This window comes from Pistacia vera, unplaced genomic scaffold, assembly GCF_008641045.1.
Source record: "Pistacia vera cultivar Batoury unplaced genomic scaffold, PisVer_v2 Contig598, whole genome shotgun sequence".
NCBI lineage: Eukaryota > Viridiplantae > Streptophyta > Magnoliopsida > Sapindales > Anacardiaceae > Pistacia > Pistacia vera.
In genome coordinates this window covers 852,816-869,289 of record NW_022196443.1, presented here as the reverse complement: position 1 = coordinate 869,289, position 16,474 = coordinate 852,816, and the positions used below count along the sequence as shown (strand labels likewise).

General features: G+C 36.5%; 1 protein-coding gene across 2 annotated transcripts; it reads right to left on the bottom strand.

The window, feature by feature from the left end:
* Positions 1 to 1,414: 1,414 nt before the first annotated feature.
* LOC116110135 lies at positions 1,415 to 6,227 on the bottom strand. 2 transcript variants are annotated; one of them, XM_031396367.1, is made up of 8 exons: positions 6,016 to 6,227; positions 5,815 to 5,914; positions 5,518 to 5,638; positions 5,299 to 5,420; positions 4,435 to 4,556; positions 4,178 to 4,337; positions 1,909 to 1,969; positions 1,415 to 1,577 (listed from the first exon to the last, which is right to left on the bottom strand). In XM_031396367.1, exons 1-8 carry the CDS (start codon positions 6,140 to 6,142, stop codon positions 1,563 to 1,565), a joined length of 828 nt encoding a protein of 275 aa, XP_031252227.1. In that variant the 5' UTR covers positions 6,143 to 6,227; the 3' UTR covers positions 1,415 to 1,562. The 2 variants fall into 2 exon arrangements, with proteins under 2 accessions (XP_031252227.1, XP_031252226.1); XM_031396366.1 differs by lacking the exon at positions 1,415 to 1,577 and having other exon boundaries at positions 1,707 to 1,969.
* Between the last annotated feature and the right edge of the window lie 10,247 nt (positions 6,228 to 16,474).

The following is a 16,474-nucleotide window of genomic DNA, read 5'->3' as shown; positions in this document are numbered from 1 at the left end:
GGTCTACTTTCTAAAGAGTACATTTGACACATTCAGCAAACTATTAAAGCTTAATTTTTAGTAATATTTCAACTATTCTTGGGAAATAAGAACAGCAAAAAGTGTTATCACATGGTGAAAGATATAAAGAAGCATTAACAAAGAAGTAATGGCTCCTTTAAAATCCATGTAAACAATCATTCACTGCCACAAAATATATGTAGGAATCTTTAAGTTTTACAGGGTTCAAAGAAATAGAATTCCAGAAAATAAAAATTACAACTCTTGGGAGATCATTTATTTCCCTACAATACAAATAATGACACCTTTAGACTTCAATCAACTCTCTAATCAGATTATGCCAGCTGTAGAAAACAACGGAAGAGAAAAAATATATAACTAAAACAATAACTATACATTAAGTGGTGATAAGATAATAAAGATTAATGCAGGCTGCTAAGCACATTTGTAAACGTACTTAGATGACGACGTAAATAGGTGAAGAAAGAAAATCAGTGACTAAGAGCAAAAAGTTTCAGACATTTGTACCTGAGGCTGGCTATGGCTGAGGCGTGAGAACTGAGAGAGTGAGAGTTACTGAGACGCGACTGTAGTGAGCCAGTGACTTGGTGAAGGAAGAAGAATGGTGACTGCGACTGGTGATTGTCGACTGTTGAGCAAAAGATCGGTGACTGGTGAGCTTTTCGGTGACTGTCGACTAGTGACTGGTGAGCAAAAGAAAGAAGAATGGTGACTGCAACTGCCTGGTGTCTGGTGAGCAAAGATCGGCGACGTGAGCAAAGATCGGTGGCGACGCGGCGTGAGAAATTTGTGTGGCTGAGGCGTGAGTCGTGACCGCATGAGAACAGAGAGTCGGTGGCTGATGCGTGAGAACACAGAGTCTGAGAGGACGGAGAGTGAGCGAGAGACTGAGAGTTAGGGTCTTAGGAATTGCAAAATTGCAAAGTCAAAAACCCCAAAATGCATAATTTGTTTAAAAATTCGGTTTACAAAACCGGTTCTGGGTAACCGGAATTAATTTTACCAAAAATCGAACCGGATATTTAGTTTTTTAAATAACCGAACTGAAACCGAAAAAATCGGATTTTCGGTCCGATTCGATTTTCCGGTTTTTTTCCACCCACTAAGATGTACAAATAAACTGGGTCAATCCGACCCGAGGTACCTAAGGAATATTAACAGCCGAGCCTCAGCCTGACTTTTCAAGCCCGAGGATTAATGTTCGTGGGCCAGCTCGGCTGGGGCCCCAGTGTTAAAATTCTTTATTTTAAAATATATTTATTACATTTATTAATCGAATTCTAACATAATTTCACAAATTCTGTGTGTCGACATTCCTTAAAATTGATATCTTAAAATTTTGCTAATATATAATAACATAATAAAATATCATATATGAGGGATACAATGGAAAACCCAATAAATAAACGGGCTGTAAATAGAAAGCCAAAAAAAATGAAGCCCAAACTAAAAGCCGAATCCAATTGAGGTAGTTCACAAACTAGCAAAAAACTTTCCCACTTGAGCTCTCAACTAAAGCTCAACTGAAGCAACAAGCTTAGTCAGTTACAAGCCAACTGCCACGCAAGAAAGAAAGTGTGAGCAGTTTAAATAAACATGCAAGGCAGCTAAGGACGGTTACAAGTTGTGAAATAGTAAGAACAGAGTAATTGTCAATCAAGCCATTGATGAACTGAACACACAAATGAAACGGGATCAGATTTGTATAAATTTGAAAAGTCCTTTAATAGTTAGAACATTTTTCGGTTAACATTGTTAGTGTACTTTGTTTCATATTTATCTACATGTGCAAAATCCTCTGTGAAATACAAAAACAGCAAGTTTATCATGTAATCAAGATGATTCTTCAACCGGAACAGTTGAGTAGGTACATGTGTAAGTCTCTACCTTCGAGCCGTTTTCTTTAATCTTCGTCCATGATATTTTCCATGTCTTAAGAAGACTTATCCTGCATTGATCAACCCAACAACAAAAGAGACTCAGAAAATATTGGCATAATGCAAAATGCATTAGTTAGCAGCACAGAAGTATTTTCATTTTGTGAAGTATCTTTAAAATCTAAAATACAATTTTCATGTCATTCTTGCCAAAAAAGAAATGCATCTCATATTTTCATTTCATGAAATTTCTGTAAGCCAGTAGTTAAGGTTAATGCCTACAGTTGTATAGCAGAGTATCATCTGAAAGGATCTTGAAATCTAAAATGACATCAGCACTTGAAACTCAAAATTTGCTCAATTCAAAAACCATATAGTAAAGCTATCCCAGCATATAATGATAAAATAATCATAATATCTCACTATATAGATTTATCATGATACAGATCTTAATATCTATGCATTATCTACTATTCATCATCTCCTCCAAGTGAGTGCCAATAAAACACTTAGACTCTTTTAATGATCATTTATCAAATAAAAGAAATTTAAGAAAAGTGCAATACTACACTTAAAACCCAATCTCATAACTTTTCTCTCATAATTTCGACGTAACAACTCACAATTGGTTTCTAATAAATTTTTCTGTCTAACCAATTAAAAGCTACAACATCAGAGTTGTAAGAGAGAATTTGTGAGATTGGATTGTGAGCCAATCTTCATTGTTAAGAAAAATACACAAACTTCTAATATTATATCACAATCCAAGACCTATCAAGACATGCTGAATTTTCCACGTGTATACAGTCTCCATGAGGGCAAAATGTTGCCAGGCTATTTGCTGCAACGTTAGAAATCTGAAACTCTCACACACTTGATTCTGTGATGTCTTCATCGTTTCTTCATCGTTGTTTTCAATGTTATAAACAATAGACTAATGTAACTACTTCCACTTCATTCACCCAATATCTTAATTCTTGATTCCCCTGTCTTGCCCGCTTTTAGACTTAAAACATCAATCCCATAATATTTCTCCTCAATTAGCCTTTTGTCATACTTACCACCATTCTTTAGATTACAACCTCCTTCAGTTGCATAGAGCTTAGAATTCTTGGGTGCAAGTTAATTTAGTTATAGCAAGAATTATCATGGACCCTCCCTCTATGATGTAGTACACGAGGGAACCAATGTGCCAATGTCTACTCACAATGCAATGATAGCAACATAAGACCATGAGATTTGATAGTAGAGTAGGCTCAAATTCTTATTAATGTTGTAGGCTCCCAATTTCCTTGCCAAATACCTTAAAACTTACATAAGCATGGTTGGAACCACCAGGAGGTAGGATAAATAATAAGTTCTTGGGGAACCAAAGGTAACTTATATGCTTTTTCTTTTTTCTGTTTTAAACCAATATTCTAACCAAGTGTTGAATTTTTATTTAAAAAAGAGGAAACATAAGAGTGAGTTCTCCATGGTGTCACAGCCTTTTGAAAACTCAGTTTATGAAGATTCACCATTTTCAGAATGATTGAGCAGAAGGTCAATAAGTACAACACAGACAATAAATTTGTTTGCACTTCAACTAGGTACTTCAAGGTTTCTGGATACTATAGACTCAACATAACAAATAAGTTTACATGTTTCACTAATTCCTGATCCAAGATCAATTTAGCAGTAACATATTTATCTAAACCATGATTTTACATTATAAATATCCTATACTAGTAGCAAAAAAAATATGCACTAGAGACAGGCAGCAGTATTAGGGACAGAAAGACATTGGCCAGGGAGAGTCTAAGAGAGAGACCCACAATAAGCATAGAAGTTTATGGCGCTGAACCATAAGTTCATAGGACAAATCTACTACTGCAACTCATATATTCATCAAAAAGTTTTTTTTTTTTCTTTAAAAAAAAAAAAAAAAGAAAAAACCTAAAGAGCAACATATCCCTCAATTTGCACTACCATCAACCTTGGTTAACATACAAAGAATAGTAATTGGTACTTAATGGGGGAATATTGTAAATTTTTTAAAAAGGCATATGACTACTAATATAAACTAAAATATATGAAATGCATTCAGTAACATACACTGCCAAGGAAACCTGATCAAAGGGAGTAATGTCAAAGTGGCCTTTTAGCAAGGACATATCCCTTTTTATGTTTAATCATTTAATCATTCATTGAAAAATTTCTCTCTCTACATCATTCCAATGAAACATTGAAGTTTCAGGGTAGAAGTCATACGGTCACAACAAAATAAATAAATAAAATACCTTTGTGTTTCAATACTTCTCTTTGCAAGCATGAGTGTCAAGAAGACAGGAACCATTGCAGCACACAGATGCTTAAGAGTGTGGCCACTGACAATGTGATGAGTCCATCTATATATTGGTTTATCTGCTGCTTCTTCTACCTTAGCTAAAAGATAAAATGCTGCAATTATGAGATTGAATTCAGAGTCAGTAATGCGAAAGAACCACAATACTGCCAGAAAAATGAGAGAGGAACCCGCAAGATGAAAAGCAAGAACCTGCTGCCCAAAGCCAGTAAGAGGAATGTGTGTACATTGGAGGCAACAATATAGCCATCAGAGGAATGGCAATACAAGGAACAAACTGGACCAAAGCATACGGCCTCAGGTCATCAAAAAACCTGCAGAGGAAAACACAGCATAATTAGGCAAATTTGGTCAATAGGGACTGTCTATCACAATAATCTCCACCAATGTTTAACCCATCAAAACTTTTACATCAATAAAAGCATAGATATCAAAATCAACTTGTCACAACACTATACAAACCATATATGACAATTCCAACTTCAAACCATGGTTTTAAGAGTATCTCCAAAGGACTCTTTATATGATCCAAACTCTTTATTATAAAGAATTTGTCCATAAAAACAAGAGTCTAATAGACTTTTTATTCTTTAAATATAAATTAAAGAGTGAGTTTAGCTCTCTACATCTAAAGAGTCAAATTTCACTCTCTGTCCCAATTTTATTTAATAAATTACAAGTTTTTATACATTTTATTATTAATTCTCTCTCCTATTAAGTCTTTCTCTTATTCATTAAGTCTAATTTAAAGAGTCCATTAGATTTGAATACAAATTTTGTTCTTTATATTTAAAAATTAATGAAGATGCTCTTTATTTATGTGAAATATGCTTTTTAAAATAAAGATCACCATTAGAGATACTCTAACAGCTGTACAAGAGCACTAAATCAGTGCACAGCAGCAAAACCTCTAATTCTTTTTGTACAAGAAAATACTTTCACTAATTTAATGCCTAAACCATGCAACACAAAAGCCAGATCACAACAACCATGGTAATAGTATATAAATAAATAGCTGATAGTGACCACTAAAAACTAAAGAAGCAGCATTCTCACCTCCAATACAAAATGCTAACTACACCAGCCAAAACTAGAGGTATAAGTGACACAGTTCCCTTCTGCTCATCAATCCTTTCAATGATAAAAATCGCAATTATCGACGTGAAAGCAATTGTCATCTACAATTTCCACAAAAGAACATATGCAAACATAAGGAACCAAAACCAATATAACAAAAACTAACTCCCCATTCATAGCAAGAACAATAAAACTCACAGGCAACCGATCCCACACAAGACGAGCATCATTAGGCTTGAGATGATAGTATGATGATCCAATACCAACCGCTGCCACGCCAATGAAAAAACATGTCCAACCCCAAAGCTCACCTTGCAAGCTTTTCAAGTCCAAAATATATAAATTTCAAAATCAATAACCATAAAACAAAAAATATCACTCTTCCTGCTTCTGATATTATTGTAATTGGTTAAATTTTCAATCAAATTACCCTAAGAGTAGCCTAATTAAAAACAGACCCACGCAATCTAATAAAAATTATCTAATTGAGAATACCTTAGCTTAAAATAATTGCCATGATAGCAGAGCACTAGCCCGATGAGACCAATAACAAGAAAGGGAAAATTGGAAACGACATTTAGAGTATTAGGTATACCTGAAATTAACATTAGAGAACAATTCAGTCAATTCAATAGAATAAACTCTTTAAAATTCGAAAAATTATCTAAAAATCTATGAGAAAGCGAGAAGAGATACCAAAGAACTCGCGTTGGTCAGCGAAATCGTGATATTCTTGAGACTGAGGGATGGCAGGCGTGACGATCATCAGCACAATGAAGCAGATAATCGCCACGCTCCATGCGTAAACGGTGCGCTTTCTCATTCTCAGCGTGCGTGTGCGTAGAGGGACTTCCTATCGATTTTGTTGCTCGAATTTCCGTGGACTTCTTAATTGCATCGTACCGAAATCGTGTACAAATCACCCAAGGTTACATACGGTTAAACTTGGATTCTGATTTTGGGCTTCTTGTAGAAAAATCGACAATCTCACCAAAGAAGGGCTAATTAGACATTTACCTTTCCTCCACCTCAAATTTTTTTTTTTTTTGGGGGGGGGGGGTGGGGGGGGGGGGGTTCGGGCGCGGCGTGCGTTGTTAAGTGCTTTAATATAGAAGTGAAAGAATATACAAAGGCCTTAAAAGCGGATCATCCTACCTCAGACATGCCCCAGTTTAGGAACAAAAGAATAGCCTAAGCCTAAACAATCTTTGCTTTTTCCAATCCGTTGGCAAGGGATTAGAATCAAGGAAGACCAACCAAAACAAAAAAGAACCATCTTACCATAGGACAAACCAACCCAACAAAACAAAACAATAGGCATATGATTTACAATGACAATACTATAACCAGAAGGCCCAAATCCAGGCATGAGAAGCAAACCTACAAAGAAGAAAGGAGTTTAATCCAATTAAGGTTCAAAATGGCCATAGGTAAACCCGAAGAACTAGAAGTCTCCTATGTCCATTGAGTGTACTTTGGTAATATCCCTAGCCCTATCCCTAACTAAGTTCCTTATCATATTATGAATTTTTAGGGCAATATCCTCCCCAAAAACTCTAATGTTTCTTTCCTTCCAAAGAAATAAATAGTGGCCCCAAACAAAGTTTCCAATAATATATTTCAACCCTTGCCTTCATCTTACAGAGGTTATCAATATACTCAAGCCAAGGTTTAAAACATATCCCATAGAACTCAACTCAAGGATTTGCTCTAAATATTCTTTGTGGAGGACAAGCGAAAAATAGGTGGTCCAAAGTTTCTGGTTTGAATTACAAAAACAACAAACATCACTAGAAATGACACCATACCTCACAAGTTTGTCTTTGGGAGAGGCGATTTTTGCATGCATCAAGTATAAGGGAGTGTCTTGGGATTGCTTAGGGAACCAAACTAGATGATGCCAAGTCACTTGGCTCCCATGACGTCTAACACATCCCAAGCCGATTTGATTGATAGCAACTCGAAGGGCTTGGTTGCCATTTACTTTGTCTTCATTGCCCAAAGGTAAGAAGTCCACATTATTTGGACATCAAGAAGATCACAAGAACTTGCCGGAGGCCATTTCCAAATTCCATCTTCACAAACTTCACTCACCTTTGCATTGTAGTGAAGGCTAGAGTCATCGCTGATACGGGAGTCATATCTATGTAAAATACATTCATATTCCAATATTCATATAAAAGTGATAATACAATCAATTTCAAATAAAATCTCCATGGAAATATGCGGAAGCAAATGGAAAACCTCCAGCCATAGCAATGTGTGTTTGATCTTCTTGCTTCTTTAAAAATTATAGGATCTTCCACTAACTGCAATTTTAAAGTGATGGTTTTGAAACTAAAATAAAAATTGTGTCACATGGGGACCTGTAAAGTCTCCTTCTTATATGCAGTTGTCTTTCCATCAAAGACAATGCTCAGAGACACAACCGTATGACCACATCAGTCTAATCAGTAGGACCAAAATGTATTATATGAAAGTGTAGGACCATATGCGAAAAGTCTAACATTCTCCCACTTGGTCCAAACTTGTATAATATAATCCAGAACAAAAGAGATGATATGCGGTATGTTCAATTAGAAAGGGGAAATTACATAAATCATAGCGGTAAGTCCCTTTTAAACAAGTATTACCTTCCATGTATTACAATGCAATTTTCTCTTTCTAAATAAACGCTTAAATGTGGAATATCACTTTATGAACAAACCTCAAATGTTGTGCTAGGTCCTCTAGAATGTTCGTTTGTCTCCAACCAAAATGTATACAACTTAAAAGAGAAACAAACTAAATTACAAAGTTTCAGACAATGAAAGTATTACCTCTCATAGTGACAAAGCAGGACATAATCCCATTTGAACAACATGATCCTTGAACGTCTTTGGTGGCATGCCTTTGTTAGAGGATCAGCAATCATCTGCTCGGTAGTATGGTGTTAATGAGCACTTCTTTGGCTTAACGTGCCCTTATTGCTAAGTACTTAATATCGATGTGTTTACTTCGACTTCCACTCTATTATTCTTAGCAAAGAATACAGCAGTTGAATTGTCACAATATAGCTTTATTGGCCTAGAGATAGACTCAACAACTCCAAGCCCAGAAATGAAACTTCTCAACCAAATACCCTGTGTAGTTGCCTCAAAACAGGAAACAAACTCAGCTTCCATGGTAGAAGTGGCAACTAAAGATTGTTTGGCACTTCTCCAAGATATAGCACTCCGGCAAGCATAAAAACATATCCGATGTTGATTTTCGAGAATCAACGCAACCAGCGAAGTCTGAGTCTAAATATCCGACGACTTCTAAAATGTGGATCGTCTATAGTAAGCATGAAACCTTTAGTTCCTTGAAGATACCTATGACCTTCTTGCAGCTCTTAATGATCCAAACCTGGATTACTTTGATATCTTCCTAACATGTCAACTACAAAAGCGATGTCAAGTCTAGTATAGACTTGAGCATACATTAGGCTTCCAATAGCTGAAGCATAAGGAATAGTTTTCATTTGTTCCTTTTCAATCTCAAGTGTAGGACATTGGTTCAGATTGAACCTGTCACCCTTAACAATGGGTGCAACATTGGGTGAACAATCTTTCATTTAAATCTCTCAAGAATTTTATAATATAGGCTTCCTGAGATAGTCCCAAAACATGTGAGACCTATCCCTATGAATCTTAATGCCAATGACATAAGACGCCTCACCCATATCCTTCATACTAATGTGAGAGAGAAATTGTTTCACTCATGTAGCAAACTCAAATCATTGGTTGCAAGTAGAATATCATCTACATATAACACAAGAAAGATGATTACTCCCACTGACCTTATGGTATATACACTGATCCATGACATTCTCTACAAAACCAAATGAAGAGATAACAGTGTGAATCTTAAATACCACTGTCGGGAGGCTTGTTAAGTCCATAAATAGACTTCTTAAGCTTGCAAAACAAATGCTCACCATCACTTGAAATGAACCATCAGGTGTGTTTCATATAAACATTTTCTCCAACATCCATTGAGAAAAGCTGTTTTCACATCCATTTGATGTAAATCTAAATGAAATGGGCAACTAATGCCATTATGATACGAAGGAATCCTTTTAGAAACTGGAGAAAAGGTTTCCTTATAATCTATTCTTCCCTTTGTGTGAACCCCTTGGCAACAAGTCTAGCCTTGTATCTCTCAATGTTGCCTAATGAATCCTTTTGGTTTTAAATACTCATTAACACAATAGGTTTCTTTCCAGTAGGCAACTCACAAGGTCCCAAACTTCATTATCCGCCATAGAATTCATCTCGTCTATCATGGCATTAACCGTAACTTAGATTTACTACGTGTTCATAGCTTGCAAAAACGTGTCTGGATCATCCTCAATACCTATGTCACAGTCAAACTCTTGCATATACACTTCATAATCATAGGAATTGCTGATCTCTTTGTTCTAGTAGATCTCCTTAATGTTGTATCAAACAGTCTCTTGTGAGACTGTTGCACAACTAGTTGTTCCTCCTGTATCGGAGGTTGTTCAAAATGATCTTCTAAAACAATCTCATCAGAATGTGGATTTTGATTAAATGGTTCCTCATTATTCACCCTGTTGGATGAACAACCAATCTTTTACTAATGTAGAAGCATTGTCTAAAACATCAATTTTCTCAAGGACTGAGTCTCTGATTTGATCACTCCCACTAACCACATCATTTTCAAGAAATTGGCATTTCTTGATTCAACAATTCTACTGGAATGGTTCGGACAATAAAATTATATCCCTTGGATTTTTCCGCATATCAATAAAATATGCACTGATAGTCTTAGGATCTAACTTCGTTCTTGTGGATTATAAACTCTAACTAACTGCAACCCCAGATGCGTAAATGACTTAAACTTGGTTTCCAACCCTTCCATAATTCGAATGGCATTTTGGGAACCGCCTTAGTTGGAACTCGGTTTAATATATACGCTGCAGTTTTGAGAGCTTCAGTCCACAAGAATGAGGAAGTTTGGAGTTACTCAGCATACTCCGTACCATATCCATTAATGTTCTATTTCTCATTTCTGCTACACCATTCTGAGATGGTGTGCCAGGCAAGGTGTACTGAGCCACAATACCTTACTCTTGAAGAAATTTAGCAAATGGACCAAGTGCTTGTCCTGTATCAGTGTATCTACCATAATATTCACACCTCTATCAGATCTCACGATCTAATTGTTTTCCACATTGTTTCTCACTTCTGCTTTATATATTTTGAAAGCATCCAACGCTTCATCTTGTGATAAAGCAAATAGAGTACATATATCGTGAGTAATCATCAATAAAGGTGATGAAATATTTCTGACCACTAGAGCTCATGTCAGGGCAACAAATCTGTGTGTATGATTTCTAAAAGTTTAGAACTCTTCCTGACACCCTTCTTGGATTTGTTAGTCTGCTTTCCCTTAATACCGTCTACACAAGTATCAAAGTCAGTAAAGTCAAGAGTTTCAAGAACTCCAGCATTTACAACCTTTAATCCTATCAATGGAGATGTGTCCTAATCTTCTATGTCACAAAAAAGAAGAGTTTTCATACATTACGTTTCAATAGTGTTAGCATGTGAAGTCATAAGACTATAAGGAACATTATCACTTAAATGAATTTTAAACAAACATCAACCAAAGTATCATTTCCAACAATAGATGAGTTCTTAATTAAATTAAAAGAACTACCATAAAAGTTGAAAGAGTATCCACAAGATACAAGTTTAGAAACTGAAATTAAATCCTAGAAAAACTAGGAATATAAAAGGTTCATTCCAAATCCAAAGCATAATTAGTACTAAAATAAGTCTAAATGTTCAAAAGCTTCAACACGTGAAGGCATCCTGTTTCCTGAATAGATGTAGCATTCACTTCCCAATGGCTTCCTTTGATCCAGAAAACCCTGTATGGTATTAGAAACATGGATGTAGAACCAGAATCAATCCACCATCATTAGTGAAACACAAATCATATTAGATCATAACACACAAAGATAAGAGGTTACCTTCTTGTCAAGCCAGGCCTTCCTCTTAGGACAATCCTCTTCACGTGTCCTGTCTTTTTACAGAGAAAACACTTGATATTGTCCTTATTACCTTTGCTCAAACCTCATGCAGCTTGCCTTTTCCCTTCCACTTCTTCTTGTTTGAAGTGTACTTGACATTTCCTATCACCAGATGTGCAGTTTCATTCACTTCCTGAAGCAGTCTCTCCTCCTCCTGAACACACATGGTCAAAAGCTCATTGTGACCATTTATCCTTCTGTGTGTTATAAGATATCTTGAAAGGAGTATAATGAGACGAGAGAGAGTTCAGGACATAATGCACCCAGAATCATCATTAATCACCATCTGAAGGGATCTCAACTGAGTAGCGATGTCCCGCATTTTCATAATATGCTCACTGACTCCTTAATGCCAGTGAATTCATGGATGTCAATCTACTCATTAGGATGCTTCCTAATGCCTTGTCTGATGTTTCAAACAGTGCATGAATTGCCTCCATCAGATCCTTGACATTTTCACACTCCGGTATCGACCCACGGATACTAGTCGTAATGTGAGATTTGATAAACATCTTGCTTAAACGGTTAGATCGCTCCCACCGTTCATACAAAGCAATCTCAGCTTGAGAACTAGTATCTGTAGGTGTAAGTGGCTCTTCCTTACGAAGAGCATAGTCAAGATCAATGCACCCTAAATGAAGAAGGACAGCCTCTCTCCAGGATTTGTAGTTATCACCATTTAAACTAGGAACCTTATCCTCATCCATCATCAAAGTTTGATCAACTGTAGGTATATCAATAGACATGCTTACTAAATAAATAATGAGGCACAAACCATAATAACAATTATAAGTTTACCAATGTAAAACAAATAATAAATCATAAATGAATCGACATATCATAAAATCTCCCTGTGGGTAAAGACATTATATATTATGATTCATTTTCCTTTAATTATGAAACCTAAATTATTAATATTTCTAATACATGTGGGCTATAAAAATAAGAAAAATTTCATTTTCACCCTAATTAATCATAAAAATATACATTCCCTGTGGGTAAAATGATATATTAATATGATTAACTACAAAATGATGTTATTAACCTTAATATGATCATAAATAATATTACTTAATGCAATATTATCATAATTTAGATGTTGTGGCTACTCTAAATTAATCAATATATACGATCATAAAACATCAAATAATTTATAACATGAATTATATAATAACACAAATCAATACAAAATAACACATTATTATGCATAACAAAGCAAATATGACATAAAAAACCATATACAAGCTGTCAACGATTAAAATGCCACCGTGACTAAAACACGTGTCCCCACGCGCCTTCACGTGCCGCCAGAAGATAGCACACATTCCCACGAGCCTTCACGCACCTACATAGCACCGTCACGCGCCTGACGCAAGCACAAGCTCTCTCACGCGCCAGCACGCTACGGGTCTGAATCTGGGTCGGTTTGACCCGTTTGACCTGGTCGGGTTGACCCGGTTCAGTCCATTGGGCCGGTCTAAACTGTTGACCGGTCTGACCCGTTGACCAGTTCATTGACTGACCTGACCCGTTGACCGGTTCGTTGACCGGCCTGACCCATTGACTGCGTTGACCGGGTTGGATTGATCTATCGGGTTTTGGGCTTTTTTTACTAGGTTGTTTGACCCGTTTTGACTATTGACTTGGACCGGGTCAGTTTGACCCGTTTATCCTATTGGGCCGGTTCTTCTTGACCCGTTTCTGTAACTTTTTACCCATGTTTTCTGCAACATTTTAACAGCCCGTTTCCAGCCATTTTTCTGGCATTTTAAAGGGGACTTAAATGTGTACATATAACCTATATCGGTGACATCCCAAATGACAATTTCGTTCTAAATCAGTGCCGGAAATGGCATCCGAAAACACCCAAACAATAATTTCTAACCAAAACTTTAAATTAGCATAACTTTGCATCCAGAACTCCATTTTTGACAAATAATATACCGTTGGAAAGCTTTTTCAACAAGGATTCCAATGACACCAAAATCGAAAACATATTCTATTTATAATAAAAGTTATGCTTGATTTACAGTACGGGTTTTAATGGAAAAAATCCCAAATTTTATGCAATATTTTTCAAATTTGCAACAAACAACTTCATGCTAGGCAGAGATTCAAATAATGCTTTGATACCAAATGTAAAATACATTCATATTCCAATATTCATATAAAAGTGATAATACAATCAATTTAAATATAAAATCTCCATGGAATATATGCGGAAGTAAATGACAAACCTCCAGCCATAGCAATTGTTGTTTGATCTTCTTGCTCCTTTAAAAATTACAGGATCTTCCATTGACTACAATTTTAGAGTGATGGTTTTGAAACTAAAATAAAAACTGCGTCACATGGGGACTTGTAAAGTCTCCTTCTTATATGCAGTTGTCTTTCCATCAAAGACAACTGCTCAAGAGACACAACCGTATGACCACATCAGTCTACATCAGCAAGGACCAAAATATAATTATATGAAAAGTGTAGGACCATATTGTAAAAAGTCTAACAATCTACTCTTCAGAGGTCCATGGGAGTGCCAATTATCATGCCAAAAGGAGGTGTACTGCCCATTTTCCGATCACATGAATAATCCTATCCATGGCTTCTCTTCTCAATTTAAGCATGCTTCACCAAATCCAAGAGGCATCCTTGGGGGTTTGCATTTTTGCAGCCAATAAGGTACTCTTTAACCCAATCAACCCAAACCGAGTTGTTATGAGATTGGGAGATATTTCATACATGTCTTAACATAGCCACCTTGTTCCACTCCTTGGATTGAAAAATGTCGAGCCCTCCTCCTTCCTTTGGTAAGCAAACTTCCTCCCAAGCAACCTTAGCCTTAGATGTTTTCAAATTCGTGCCCGCCGAAAGAAAAGCTCTGAGTTTACCGTCAATCTCATCATGGATTTTGGAGGGAAGGGTAAATAAGAATGACCAATAAACTTGGATACTTGAGAGGACCGATTTGATGACAGTAGCCCTTCCGACATAAGAAAGAAACTTACTCTTCCAAAAGCTAATTCTAGCTAAAATTTTATCCAGAAAAGGTTTGCAATAGACATGACTAAGCTTTTTAGTAATGAGAGGCACCCCCAAATACTTCATCGTCAAAGACTTTTCCTCAAACCCAAAAATATCTAACAAGGCACCTTTTTGTCCACCTTCCACCCCAGAGAAGAAAATGTTACTCTTCATGGGATTAGCTTTGAGGCTTGACCAAAGAGTGAATTTGTCCAAGGTAGTCTTCAACAACTCAAGAGAGTTTTTATCCGCATGACAAAAAAGCAATAAGTCATCTACAAAACAAAGGTGAGCTAGTTTTAAAGACTTACACCACCAATGGTACTTGAAGGCTTGGGCCAAGGAGACTTTATTCAAGAGTCTAGAAAGAACTTCCATAGAGTGACAAAGAGGTAAAGCGAAATAGGATCTCTTTGCCTTACCCCTCTTGAACCCCCAAAGAACCTGCTAGCTCACCATTAATAGCAATAGAGATTTTAGAAGACTTAATGCAATCATCAATCCAAACAATAAACCTCAAAGGAAATCCAAACCGTTTAAGCACATCAATAATAAAATTCCATCTCAAGAAGTCATAAGCTTTCATTAAGTCGACTTTGATTGCACATTTCCTTCCTTTGGCCGACTTCCTATTGTAATGGTGGAGAAGTTCTTGGCTTAATAAGACACCATCCCAATCTTCCTACCTCCCACGAAGGTCGCTTGAGCTTTACTAATAAACTTCGGTAGCACACCCTTAATTCTATTAGCCATAATCTTGGAAATGCACTTGTAAATTGTATTACAACAAGAAATCAACCGGAAATCATTACAAGAAAGACTTCCCCCTTTGGGACTAAAGCAATAATAGTACAATTCATTTCCTTTAGAAGTTTATCTAACTTAAAGAAATTTTGGATAGCCGCCATAACATTATCACCCGCAATGTCCCAAGCTTTTTGGAAAAACAAGACACCATAACCATCTAGGCCCGAGACTTTGTCTTTGTTCATTTAAAAAATAACCTTTTTGATTTCTTCTCTAGAAACTTTAGCCTCCATACTAATAGCTTCCTCATTAGTAATGACCGGCATGATCAGATCATCAAGACCATCAAAAGTACCTCTCGGCTCATTCTCCATAAACAAGTTTTTGTAGAAACTCACAAACTTTTCTTTAATTAACTCCCTATCACTAGTAGTTCCCCCCCCCCCCCCCCCTCCCAACTCGTCCTTCATAGAGACAATCCTATTTTGATTTTGGTGCCCAGAGATAGATTTATGAAAATAAGAGGTGTAGGAGTTCCCTTCCTTGAGCCATTTAATTCTAGCCTTTTGCTTGGCAAGAGACTCCTCAGCTCTAGACAACTTATATAAAACCCCCGCTTTCTCCTTTTCTTCTTGGTAGTACATATCATTAAGAGGATCTTCTTAGATTTTTCCTTGAACAAAAAAAAAAAAACTCATCCCTAGCCACTTTAACTCTTATCGATATGTTCCAAAATTCCCTCTTGTTCAAAGCACAAAAATTCTTTTTTCAAAGGTTTAAGTTTAGATACCAACGTGAACATAAGATTGCCGATGACATCCATCTTCCAAGCATTTTCCGCTAACGGTAAGAATTGGTTAGTCTCGACCCAACAATTAAAGAACTTAAAAGGAGACTTCCTATAATAATTAGGTACCCCACAATCCACAACCATCGGGCTATGATCAGAAATTCCCAGGGATAAAAAAGAAGCATAAGAAGAAGGGAAGCACAAACTCCACCTATCGTTAGACATCACCTTATCAAGCTTACACCACATTTTCCTATTCACATCACCCTTGTTGTTCCAAGTATAAAACGCACCCACGGATCTAAGACAATCTATTTCAGCTATGTTGCAAATCTCATTAAGATCCTCCCAATGTGGCTTCTAAGTTATGGAATCCCCCATTTTCTCATTCGTACCTTTTATGGAATTAAAGTCTCCCATTACAACCCATGGATTATGACCATGACTCCTAGATATATGGATCATGTTTTGCCATAAAGATTTCCTCTCAACCAAGCTATTAGACCCATAAATAA

Coding starts and splice junctions, on each gene's coding strand:
- LOC116110135 (XM_031396366.1), bottom strand. CDS start 6,142: ATGAGAAAGCGCACCGTTTACGCATGGAGCGTGGCGATTATCTGCTTC. Junction 5,421..5,517: donor TTGTGTGGGATCGGTTGCCT/GTGAGTTTTATT, acceptor TGGAAATTGTAG/ATGACAATTGCTTTCACGTC. Junction 1,970..4,177: donor AGAAGTATTGAAACACAAAG/GTATTTTATTTA, acceptor TGATCAATGCAG/GATAAGTCTTCTTAAGACAT.